This window comes from Setaria italica, chromosome II (assembly GCF_000263155.2).
Source record: "Setaria italica strain Yugu1 chromosome II, Setaria_italica_v2.0, whole genome shotgun sequence".
NCBI classification, from domain to species: domain Eukaryota; kingdom Viridiplantae; phylum Streptophyta; class Magnoliopsida; order Poales; family Poaceae; genus Setaria; species Setaria italica.
In genome coordinates this window covers 13,897,580-13,909,290 of record NC_028451.1, presented here as the reverse complement: position 1 = coordinate 13,909,290, position 11,711 = coordinate 13,897,580, and the positions used below count along the sequence as shown (strand labels likewise).

General features: G+C 52.2%; 1 protein-coding gene across 1 annotated transcript; it reads left to right on the top strand.

Moving 5' to 3' along the window:
* The first annotated feature begins 550 nt into the window (after nt 1-550).
* Nucleotides 551-3,862, top strand: LOC101755066 (aquaporin PIP2-1). Its single transcript, XM_004956056.4, has 3 exons — nt 551-1,260; nt 3,093-3,233; nt 3,389-3,862. The coding sequence occupies exons 1-3, from the start codon at nt 646-648 to the stop codon at nt 3,500-3,502; spliced, it is 870 nt and encodes a 289-aa protein (XP_004956113.1). The 5' UTR covers nt 551-645; the 3' UTR covers nt 3,503-3,862.
* Nucleotides 3,863-11,711: the final 7,849 nt, after the last annotated feature.

Here is an 11,711-nt window from a genome sequence, read left to right as displayed (position 1 = left end):
AGACTTGAGAGACGGAAGTCATTTGGGTCTTCAATTTTAGCTATTTGATTTCTAGGACAATATAATCAAGAAGAAAACGTACCGAAAGTATAATAGAAACCACAAATGCATCTTCCTAGGAGCAAAACGCGCAACGGTCTATCGTATTCGACGAACCAATATTCTTCTTTCATTTTCATTTCCCAAGATTCCATTCGGTCCCTGGAAAGTTCTATTCATTTTTTTCCTTGGAAAAAAAAAGGGCCGAGCCCCTTGGCTTCGCAGCACAAACCCCCAGTAGCTAGCTTATCCAACCGGCATCATTGGAGCAGGAAAACAAACCCAAAAGGCGGACCCTCCCTCTCTCATAAAACATGAAAGAAAAGCCCATTCAACCTTATCGACAGAAACTAAAAAAGCGAAAGAATTTGAAATTAATAGTAGAAGCTGCTCAATTTTCTGTTCCATCAAGCAATAATCAAGCGCCCATGGCCCACCCCCAGCCTTGCAGCACTATTGTGTTGTCACTTACCTACTCCCCCCTCCCTCCATAAATACCACCACCCTCTACCTCTCACTCCCACCACTCTCATCCATTTCTTGCAAGCCAACCTCTGCACCCGGCCGGCTAGTCCCGCAGCTGCCAAGCTAAGCCAAGACCAAGCCATGGGCAAGGACGACGTGATCGAGAGCGGCGCCGGCGGCGGCGAGTTCGCCGCCAAGGACTACACGGACCCTCCCCCGGCGCCGCTGATCGACGCGGCAGAGCTGGGTTCCTGGTCGCTGTACCGCGCCGTCATCGCCGAGTTCATCGCCACGCTGCTCTTCCTCTACATCACCGTGCTCACCGTCATCGGTTACAAGCACCAGACGGACCCGAACGTGGCCGGCACCGACGCGTGCGGCGGCGTGGGCATCCTCGGCATCGCGTGGGCCTTCGGCGGCATGATCTTCGTCCTCGTCTACTGCACCGCCGGCATCTCGGGGGGGCACATCAACCCAGCCGTCACCTTCGGCCTCTTCCTGGCGCGCAAGGTGTCCCTGGTGCGCGCGCTGCTCTACATCGTGGCGCAGTGCCTGGGTGCCATCTGCGGCGTCGGCCTCGTCAAGGCGTTCCAGAGCGCCTACTTCGACAGGTACGGCGGCGGCGCCAACTCCCTCGCCTCCGGATACTCCCGCGGCACCGGCCTCGGCGCCGAGATCATCGGCACCTTCGTCCTCGTCTACACCGTCTTCTCCGCCACCGACCCCAAGCGCAACGCCCGCGACTCCCACGTTCCGGTGAGCACCCGACCAACGCCACGGCCTCCTGCTTTTTTCTTCTTTTATTTATTTCTCTCTCTCGATCTGCTAGCTTGCTCGCTTATTAGCTTCTTTTACTTCATGTCTGTGCGAACTTAGCTTAATTAGAGCTCAAGCGATGCTAGCATGCTCTAATCTTGCCCATCTATACTGTTTGGGCACATGCGAACAAAAAGAAATTCCTTTGTTCCGGTGAAGAAGGAAAATAATAACAATATAAAAGCAAGAGAATATCCAGTTTGGCTCTTTCAAAGGCGTCCAGGCAGAAGGGATTTCTTTCCCGGCCCATAGAACGTTTTTTTGCTGGGGATAGAAAGGTAAAGGTTCACTTACGATTCATTTTGTCTGCACCTAGTCTTTTTTAGAGTAGTCTGTACCTAGTTACACAAGTTATTCATCGAGGCTGCTTATTGTTAGATAGAGGAACAAAAGCTTGAAATTCAGCTAAACCATTGTCCAAAAGAAAGAAATAATTGACCGTTGAAAGAGATGTGTGGATGCCTAAGCTCCAAATATTCTAAATATCACAACTTAATTTTCAAGGGGTTAGTACACTACACACGGAGAACTGTCATTAAGCCTTCCGTAGTCTTGATAATGACCGTTATTAACACACACTTGCTGGAACATTCAAGAACATCCACAGGAGCATGCGGCAGAGCGCAACCGGGTCACCCTCACAGGCCTCAATAGCCCAGCTAGCCATGACTCCCCGGACCTAACAGTAAAGTAAATAAATACAGATAGAGAGACCCGGGGCTAATCAGCTCCAACCTTATCTCTAGACTTGAAATTTTACTACGGAGTACTACTGTAGAAATCTCTGCAATTTTACGTCCTCCAGATTTTTACTGCTCCCGTCAACCTGGCTGGCTCTCCCACCGTGCATGACGGCACAGTAACATCCGGTGGTGGTGGTACACACGCGGGCCCACCGGCGCGCGTAAAAAGCTGAGCTGGGCCTGGTCCGGCCCGCGGCTCCACTGTAGCACATGGTCCGTCGGGTCCAGTCGTCCTTGTCGTGTGATGAGGGCACGCACGCTCGGCCACGTCCTCCCCCTCCCCTCCCTCCCTTGTGTGATTGTGTCCCATGCCATGTGAGCCTCCTCTCTAGACTCTAGCGTCTCACCCCTCCATGATGAATTATTAGCACCGTACCGTTGGTTCTTGAAATCCTCCAACGTGTACTACGGTTCCACGGACCACCGTATGGTACGTACTGAAACGTAACCACACACGGAGTGAATTTGAAGAATTCGTATTCACCGCTGGTCCAAAGCAACGCTAGGCGCAAACGTGTAGCGTGTGGCTAGGTGAAATCGGGGTAGCCTAGTGGTAGTGGGCATCCCTTTCGCGTGAGGCGGCGAGGTGACGGAACGTGATGTCTGTCCATGGCCTGCCTTCGCGCGACCCATCCCGTCAAAATATGCCGTGGTGAGGACCCTGGTGGTGGTTCATCGGCCGAGGTGAAGTCGCGCGCTAAAAGCCAGAGGCCACTAACGAAGTTTGGTGTTCCAGTTCCTTCCCTAGAGAAAGGGGCATGCATGACGAGAGGGTCTCCTTTTCTTAGCCACTAATCGTTCCTGACGCTGACAGACTTGCTTGGAGAAATGCTTGGCCACTTGCTTTAGAAGTAGCCTGTCATCTTGTTTTAGTTTGGAAAATGTTAGGCCATGATGATGTGACGAGAATTTGGACGCATGCACGAGTAATTCTAATCTGATTGCCTGTAATTCTAATCTGATTGCCTTTGCTTGTTTTTATTTTCAGCTATGTTTTGCTGACCCTCTGTGAATTGTGAAAAATTTCAGGTGCTGGCTCCCCTCCCAATCGGCTTCGCTGTGTTCATGGTCCACCTGGCCACCATCCCCGTCACTGGCACCGGCATCAACCCGGCCAGGAGCCTGGGCGCCGCCGTCATCTACAACAAGGACAAGCCATGGGATGACCACGTACGTTATGTTTCCACTCACCCTGTTCCATCTCCATTCACATAACGAGCTTTGTCACAGTTCATGCTTCACACTTCACCTTCCACTCACTCACCAGCAACTTGCTGTGTTCTCTGATCTGACGGTTTTGTCATCCATCCCCTTTCGTTGCGCAGTGGATCTTCTGGGTCGGCCCCTTCGCCGGCGCGGCCATCGCGGCGTTCTACCACCAGTACATCCTCCGGGCCGGCGCCATCAAGGCCCTCGGCTCCTTCAGGAGCAACGCATGAAACTAGTCTTCAGAATTACCGTGAGAGCTGCTCGCAAAGGCTGCTACGTGTGCGTGTTGAAGCAATGGCGATCGACGCTTTGTGGGGAGAATAAGTCTGCAATCTGCCATCATCATCATCAGTGAAGTTCTTGCCGCTGGTCGTTTTGTTTCAGCAGCTGCGTGCGTGAATTTGGCTTCCTTCCTCCTTGTAATCAACCATGTGTCGTAATCTGTCAAGGGATTATTCCATCTCCCCTCCTAGCATGTATCTCTATTTAATTATTATGTAGCGACGATCATCATCATCATCGTCATCAGTGAAACCTTGCTTCTGTCTAAATCAACCTGTGGGTAGAATCCTTCAGTCCCAAGCATTGCATTGTCTTATCTCGTTTTGTTTTGTTCCTGATACCCTGCTCGATCTGTTTTTTTCCTTTCTCTTCCGGGTTCTGATTGCACTTCAGGTGATCGATAAAGTGGCCTCTGATCTCTCCGCATGTTTCATCATCCTCCATGACCAGCAGGCTCTCCGCCGTATCACGAGGCGTGGCCGTGCACGCATGCTCAGTCGCACAGGTCTAGTTGTGCTCTTGCTTTGTTCTGCTCCACGCCAAACCACCGAGAAACCAAACCCTATTGGGTGACTCATCACGACATGGTGAGCGAGACACAGGCCACTCACTCATCGTCATCGCCCTCCATGGATTCTTCTTCTGCATCCGTCTCTTCTCCCCCTACCAATCCTCTGATTCCCCCACGGGCCACGGCTGTCACCATTGCTGCTATGCTAGCTCGACCCGCGCTACCAAGCAAGTATCATGGGGTGTTTGGTTCGTGACATCTCCAGCTGTCCTGAGCTGCCGCCCGGTCCGGTCGTCGTTGTCACCTTCTCCCGTAGTGGGATGTGTGGGGCGCCATTGCCAACCCTGGCTTGCCGCTTTTCAGCAGTTGGGAGGACCATCAGACCATGCGCAATTTTCCCTGGATCCTGATGATGCAACGGTTCCTGCTCGGAATCATGCTAAAGTTGCTTGCTCCTGTTGCTGAATCATCGAGGCATGCTAGGCGCGTATGATCGCTGCGCCAGAAAGCGAAAAGATGTGAGCGAGCACTCGGACTGCTGCCACTCACGCTTTCTCTGAGCATTCCACTCGTGGCCCTGGCTGACGCCCAGGATTTGCTTGGATAAGCCGCCCTACTTTCATTTTTCAGGTTTACACCGCTGCATTCAGCTGAAAATTGGGACTTGTGGTATATTCCAGACCTCTGCAAATTGCGATCGGATACACCCAACCCAGGGCACGGATGGGCCCAACCAAACGGTCTTTGGAGTATACAAGATCCGGAGTACTGGCCGTCAAACAAATGCAGCAGAGGCGCAGAGCTTTTGGTGGGTGACCTGGGCCTTTTCACTGTACTTCACCATGAGGCCAACGCTGAACGCAGCAGCATGGCAGCATGCTGCAGTACGCTGCGTGCGCGGAGAACGGCAGAGCGAGGAAAAGGGTGTGGTTCGTGGTACGGCGTTTGAGATGAGACGCGCTCGCGAGATTCAACCGGTCAGCCGGAGGCCGGAGCTGTGACTTGTTTGTTTCCTTCCTCCGGGACGGCCGGATATCAACGGGCGGTGCGTGGCAGAAGAGGCCAGGGCCAATCAGTGGACACCATGCTCCTTCGTCCTCCTGCTGCATGCACTCTGAAACACTGGCGAGGAAAAGAGAGGCATGGCCATGGCCATGGCCCTGCATGGGGCATGGGCACGTCTTCAGGTTCACCGTTAACAGTGCTCCGGCTCGGCCGCTCCTGGAAGGATTGCTCACCCACCAGTCCTCCACTCCTCCTAGGCAGCAGTAGGCACGCCCCCGCGCGCTAGCGTCTGGATTTGACCGGCGACTGAACGCTGCTGCTGCCGTGCCCATGCTGCGCCTGCCGCCGCCGCAGGGCTCGGCCTGGCCGAATGGGCGGATGGATCCCATGTGCCCTGCCTGCCCTGCGCGCGCGTCCTGTTGCTCCAGCTCCTCCTGAAAAAAAAAACTGGCGACATGTGGCGGGGCCGCGGGGGTGCTGTAGCAGCGGAGCCTCCCAGCGAAAATAGGCGCCGGGCACGCTCGCAGGGCTAGCTAACCGCCCGTCCACCCCCGCTGGCTCTTCATCTGTCCGCTGGCGAAATTACTGCCACCCATCCGCTACGTGACAAACGCCGTGGTTACTACAGCGGCAGCACGGTGACGTATCGTGCTGCCAAGATTTTACAGCTTCCTTCGGCGGTCTGTCAGGCAAGGCGTTGTGCAGTTCGCCCTAAATCCCAACCTTTACAGTGGGAAAAAAGAGATTCCCATCACATCAAACTTGCGTATATGTATGGAATACTAAATGTAGACGGAATTAAAAACTAATTACACAGTTTTATTTTACTTTGCAAGACGAATCTTTTGAACCTAATTAGTCAATATTTGGATAATAATTTACAAATAGAAACGAAACGCAACAATGTGATACATTACTAGCACAGTAATTTTGACACTTCAAAATTGGGCAACTAAACATAACCCAAGTCTCTCTTTTCCCCCTCTGGTTGCTAGCGACCGTGGGCGAATGATTGAGAGCCCAAAACACGCCAATGCGTTGGCGAACTGCACTGCATGCACACAATATACGTGACAGGTCATAGGGGTTAGGGGAGGGGGGTGCTTAGTTGCTCGGTTAAGAAAAGATTAGCATGGAGGAAGGACAGCTGCTCCCGCTGGTGATCGTGCACCTAACGGGGGAATGTGGAGCCAATAATTGGAGACGGGCCGCCCGGCCGATTAGCGGCTTGTTTATCCGTTCCGTTCCGTTCCGGCCTACTCCGTATGATTAGCGGGACGTCCCAGCAGCAGCGGCGCGCCAGCGATGGTGGCTGGGATGGAATGTGGATAGGGCGAGAAGAGAATGTTCTCTCCTCCGGGTGCTTTGTTTAGTTGCCAATCTTCTTTTAAAGTTAAGCTGCCCTAATCAGGATCAGTTATTGTGTCCGATGTTGCCATAAAGCCACTCCCCAGCGCCAGGTACACCGGTACAGTACTTGTATTATAAAAGATGATGGTGCTGGCTCTTCTAGATTCAATGCTACGTGCCTTGTCGTTTCCCTGCTGCTGCGTACCGTGACGAGCTGTAGTGCAGTGTACTCGACCTTTTTTTTCTTAAGGTAAGGCCAAAGGCTGCGGGTGCTGCTGCACTCTCGGCTCTCCAGGGAGCTAGGTCAAAGGCTGCAAGCTTCAACGATGGTTTTGGGACCCATGGGAGGTGCCTACCTGGATACACGTCATCTATCCTAGTGGCAGCCTTTGTGGTGGGACCCGTATGCCATTCTTTCTTCCATGCTTCTTCCGTTTGGTTCCTTACTTATTTTTAGCACGTGTCACGTTAAATGTTTAGATATTAATTAGGAGTATTAAACGTAGACTATTTACAAAATCCATTATATAAGTGGAGGTTAAACGGCGAGACGAATCTATTAAGCCTAATGAAGTCTAATTAATCCATCATTAGCAAATATTTACTGTAGCAACACTTTATCAAATCATGAACTAATTAGGCTTAATAGATTCGTCTCGCCATTTAGCCTCTACTTATGTAATAGGTTTTGTAAATAATCTACGTTTAATAATTCTAATTAGTATCTAAACATTCGATATGACAGGTGCTAAAAATATGTAGGAGAAACCAAACCAGGCCTAAGGGGTGTTCGGTTCCACTAACTATCGTGTCACATCAAATGTTCGGATACTAATTATGAGGATTAAACATGAGCTAATTATAAAATTAATTACACAGATGGAGGCTAATTCACGAGACGAATCTATTAAGCCTAATTAATCAATCATTAGCAAATGGTTACTGTAGTATCACATTGTCAAATCATGGACTAATTAGACTTTATAGATTCGTCTCGCAAATTAATCTCCATCTATACAATTGGTTTTGTAATTAGTTTATATTTAATACTCCTAATTAGTATCTCAATATTTGTTGTGATAGAAATTTTAGGATATGCTGAAGAACCAAACACCCCCTGATCCTCGCTGCCGCTGTGAGCCGTCGGAGGCCCACTGGCCTATCCGGACAGCTTGTCGCTGTTGAGCTCGACGGTGTAGTCGTGGGAGCCGCCGGAGGCCCACTAGCCGCTGCACACAACTGCGTCTCCGCGCGGAATGTTCGAGCTGTCCGTTCAACTCCTCGACCATGCTCTCCGCCAAGTCGTAAGCCGCCGTCAGGCCCAAGAGAACATCTCCTCGCTTTATCAGGCCGGCAGTCGACCGATAGTAACATAAGCGAACGGAAGCCTCGACTCCGCACATGCATTGTTCAATATTCAGGCTTTGCCCCGTCCAGCGCAGAATAGTTGGGATCTCAAATTTCTTTATGGATTGTGCTTTGCGGTTGGAAATTGGAGGCTTGCCCCGTTCAGTGCATCTTGCCTCTCTTCATTCATTCAATTCGAAGCAAGAATTTGATTGTGTGCCCGCAGCTACGCATTGCTCTCCTGAATGGCCGCCCACTGTGCTGAACTACTGATTCGTTGGTTCTCGCAGTAGCCGCACTACCCACGGCCCACCGTGGAGCTCCTAGGTTCTTTATCAGAAAATGAGGCAGTATATTGGAATTTAGAACCACACATGGGTTCTTGTCGTAATTCATAGTACTGGCACATTGATCTCATCTGACTCGGTCCAACGACCGAGTAGGAGTCCTTGGTCGCGTCTTGATCGGGGACGCCCAACCCTACATGGTTAGCGGGCCGTCATGCAGCGCTATAAAAGGAGGAGGTGGGGGCCGGTGGCATGCACGCTAAGGTTCGCCGTGCCACCAGATCCACCGACAAACCCTATAACTCGATCTAGCCCTAGCGCTGAAGCGGCGGGAAGCACCACTGCCACCTCGCCGCCGCCGTCTCCGCCCTCGCCGTCAAAACCGCTGTCACCACCATGGCGAGCTTGTCCTCCAAGACGATGGTGGTGCCCTTACTGTCTCTACTCTTTCTCTCTCTTGACTACTCTCGGTTGTTCCTGTTTAGATCTAAGGCTTTGTTTTTACCCTAAGAAACAAGTTGTTAACACGCTAGACGTACACCTAGAGATCCTAGAAATTTAACAATGGTACCAGGAGCCAAACTAGCATGTAGATTTAGTCTAGAAATTAAAACCAATTAGAAGGAGATGATTCAAATCAGTAGCAAAACCCCAACCCTAAGAAGTTCACAACGGCCGCCGGACCTTCGATCGACGGCCGTCGGTAGGAAAAACTCTAACCCTAAGAAGAAAGGGGAAGAACCAGAGGAAAAGAAGGGGGTTGGGGAGCTTATCGGATCCGTCCAGAAAGAAGACGGAGCCGGCGCGGGGTGCCCGGGGCACCGTCACTAGTTTGCTCAACGGTGGCGCCACCGCTCGAGCGCATCCACCGGCGAGAGGACCGGCGGAGACGCCGTCCCCCACCATAGGTCCGCCGAGGGGAAGCCACAGGCAGTGGGCCTACCGGGGAGCCGCGCACGCCTTCGGCTCCAGGGGGCGCGAGCTTTGCTGGCCCAGGCCCAGGTTGTGGACTACCAAGCAGCGCGGGCGAGCGCGCGAGGTAGGCCGGGCTGCATTCTCGCGCGTGCCGGCATTACAGTGCAAATAGAGCCTAGGGGAGCGCGAGAAGGCTTGGCCAAAGGTCGGGCCACTAGCTGGGCCGTTTTCGCGTGTTTGGTGATGTGGGCTGAGACGAGCACCACTGTGCGAGTTGGGCCATGCCGCTTGCTCGTTCGGGCTAGAAGAATAATGCAAATTGAGCCCGTTTTCATTTTTTGTTTTCTAGTGATTTTTGCAATTTTTGGAAATTGATTAATGGCTCAAATAAAATAATTTTTAAGGAATTTTCCTGTGGGTAAAATTCACAAATTAAGTTTAAGGCTCAACAAGCTTCTACTATGTTAAGTTGAATTTTTTGGCATTATTTTGCCAATTTATGCATTAAGTTGAAGTTTTTAGTCTATTTTTCTAATTAAATTGGAACAAACGGAAAAATTTAATTAGAAAAGTAGTATTTTTTCTGAGTATAATAATTTTATCTACTGACCAATGCATTATTGTGCTGATAAGTTTTATTTTATCTGTAACGACCTCGGTTAAAAATCCTTCGCGTTAATCTTAATCCGAGTCCCTAATCACCTGTCTCAGTTTACCAAGCCTAAGTGCTCAACCTCCAGATCTCCCGACCCCCTGTGATCCGACCCCTCGCCGTGTTTCCCCCAGTTCCGACCCCGCCGACCCCCAATCCACCGTCGGAGCTTTCTAAGTCTTCCCACAATGCCTCCCTTAAGTTTTGAGCCGTGGACCACCGAGACTGACCGGTGGACCCACGAGATCTTTCTTCCAGATCTGCCGCAACAGGCGCACTCGAGTTGCATGCCCACTTCAGTGTTCCCTAGCCGCGTGGCTCAACTCCTCCGACGCCCGCCGCTCCGCCTCGTCGCCGGCCACGACCGGATGGATTCTCGCGCCCCCTTCCCCAATCGCGGCGGAAGCTCCTCTGCCCCCCTTTCAGCAGCACCTCACCGCCCGCGCCCATCATCACATCGCCAGATCCCGGCTGCAGAGCCCGATGCCGCCCGTCTTTTCCGTCACCTCTCCACAGTCGCGCCGCCCCGGTCCTCGCTACGCAACGATTACTCCTCCGCCAACCCAGACCGCGGCAGCGACAGCTCCTTTTCCGCCTTGTCAGAAGCTCTGCCCCGACAATCTGTTGCTCCGCGCTCGCCCGCGCGACCGCAGCCGCCTGTCTTCTCACCTGTGCGCCCTCATTTCTAGCGTCGTTTCCCCGGTCAATTCCATCAGATCCACTGCACGACGACGCCCACCTCCGCCAAATCTCAACCACCGGCAAACCCGCGCCTGCGCTGCCCTGTCATCAGTGCCCAATGACCGCTGGTGTCATCCCCGAAGTCCTGCTCCACCGCCCTCGTCGCTCAATCGTCGCCCCGGCAGAGCACTCCATCGCTCTTCCCCGGCCTTCGCGCTGCTCCCCCTTCCCTCTTCCACGCAGCTATAAAAATGGAATGCCGGAACCCCGCCGGAGCTCCCCTTCGCCATCGCTGCCCTCCCGCTGCTCCCCGTGCTGCACAAGAGCTTGCTTGTGATCCACAAGAAGCACCGCCACCGCCGGAGTACCACCGGACATCCTCGCCGCTGTCCCAAGCCTAGGTCTTTCCGTCCAAGCCTGTTCTTTCCCGACCCCAAGCCTCCTCTGTAAGACGAAGGTAAGCTACCGACCCTTGTTCGCCTCGTCTGACCCCTCCTATCCGCCCGACTCCGGTTCCTTCTCGCCCGACCCTGTCTGTTCCACCAACCTTTCTTCACCTCGCCCCAGGGCTCGGCTGTATCTTTTTCCTTGAACCGAGGGTGTATGTGTAAAACTTGGGGACTTTTCAGCGTTACGTCTAAGGACCCCTAGCACATCTATTCCTCTAGATTAAGGGTCAGATCATAAGTTCCTCCCCATCCGACCCTTATATCTTGATCTCCACCAACTCAATCGAACCTCCCCACCCTCCTGTAACTTGCCGCAAGTTTCTAGGCTCAAAATTGCAAGTGTTGCTGTTGAAAATAACCGTCTAAATGCTAACCAATGCATTCCATTCGTATAGAGCTGCGTCTCGCCGACGGCTTCTACGAGCTGCACCCGGCACTAGAAGACGAAGGTGTAGCCGAGCTCCTGCCTCCAGAAGCCGAAGCCGCCCAAGTAGACGAGCAGCTTCCCTCCTCCTTGCTCGAAGGCAAGCCCCGGATGCATGAATCCCCTATGTTTTACCAAACTTGCGCATGCCTTCTTTAACATGCTTGTGCATTTACGTATAGGAGTTGTTTGGAACCATAGAGGCATGACTTAGATCCCTTGATCTGATCACTAACTGTTAGACCGAGTAGATGCTTTGCTTAATTAGGAAACGGTAAAAGCCGAGTGATTTCCTGTCACTCGCGAGTTGTAGGAGTTGGTTGTTTCCCTTCTGTTACAACTGTAAGGACGATGGACGGGGCAGGGTTTTGGGTAACTCTTTGGTGGTCGGTTGATCGCCCCATCTGTCTATGAAACTTGCTAAGGCCCGACAGTGGTGGTGTTCGTGATCAAGTGTTTGAAAGTACTAATCTCATACCTAGTATGGGATGGGGAAGCCTAGTACCTGATTGAACTAGGGCGTGGCTTATACCCCT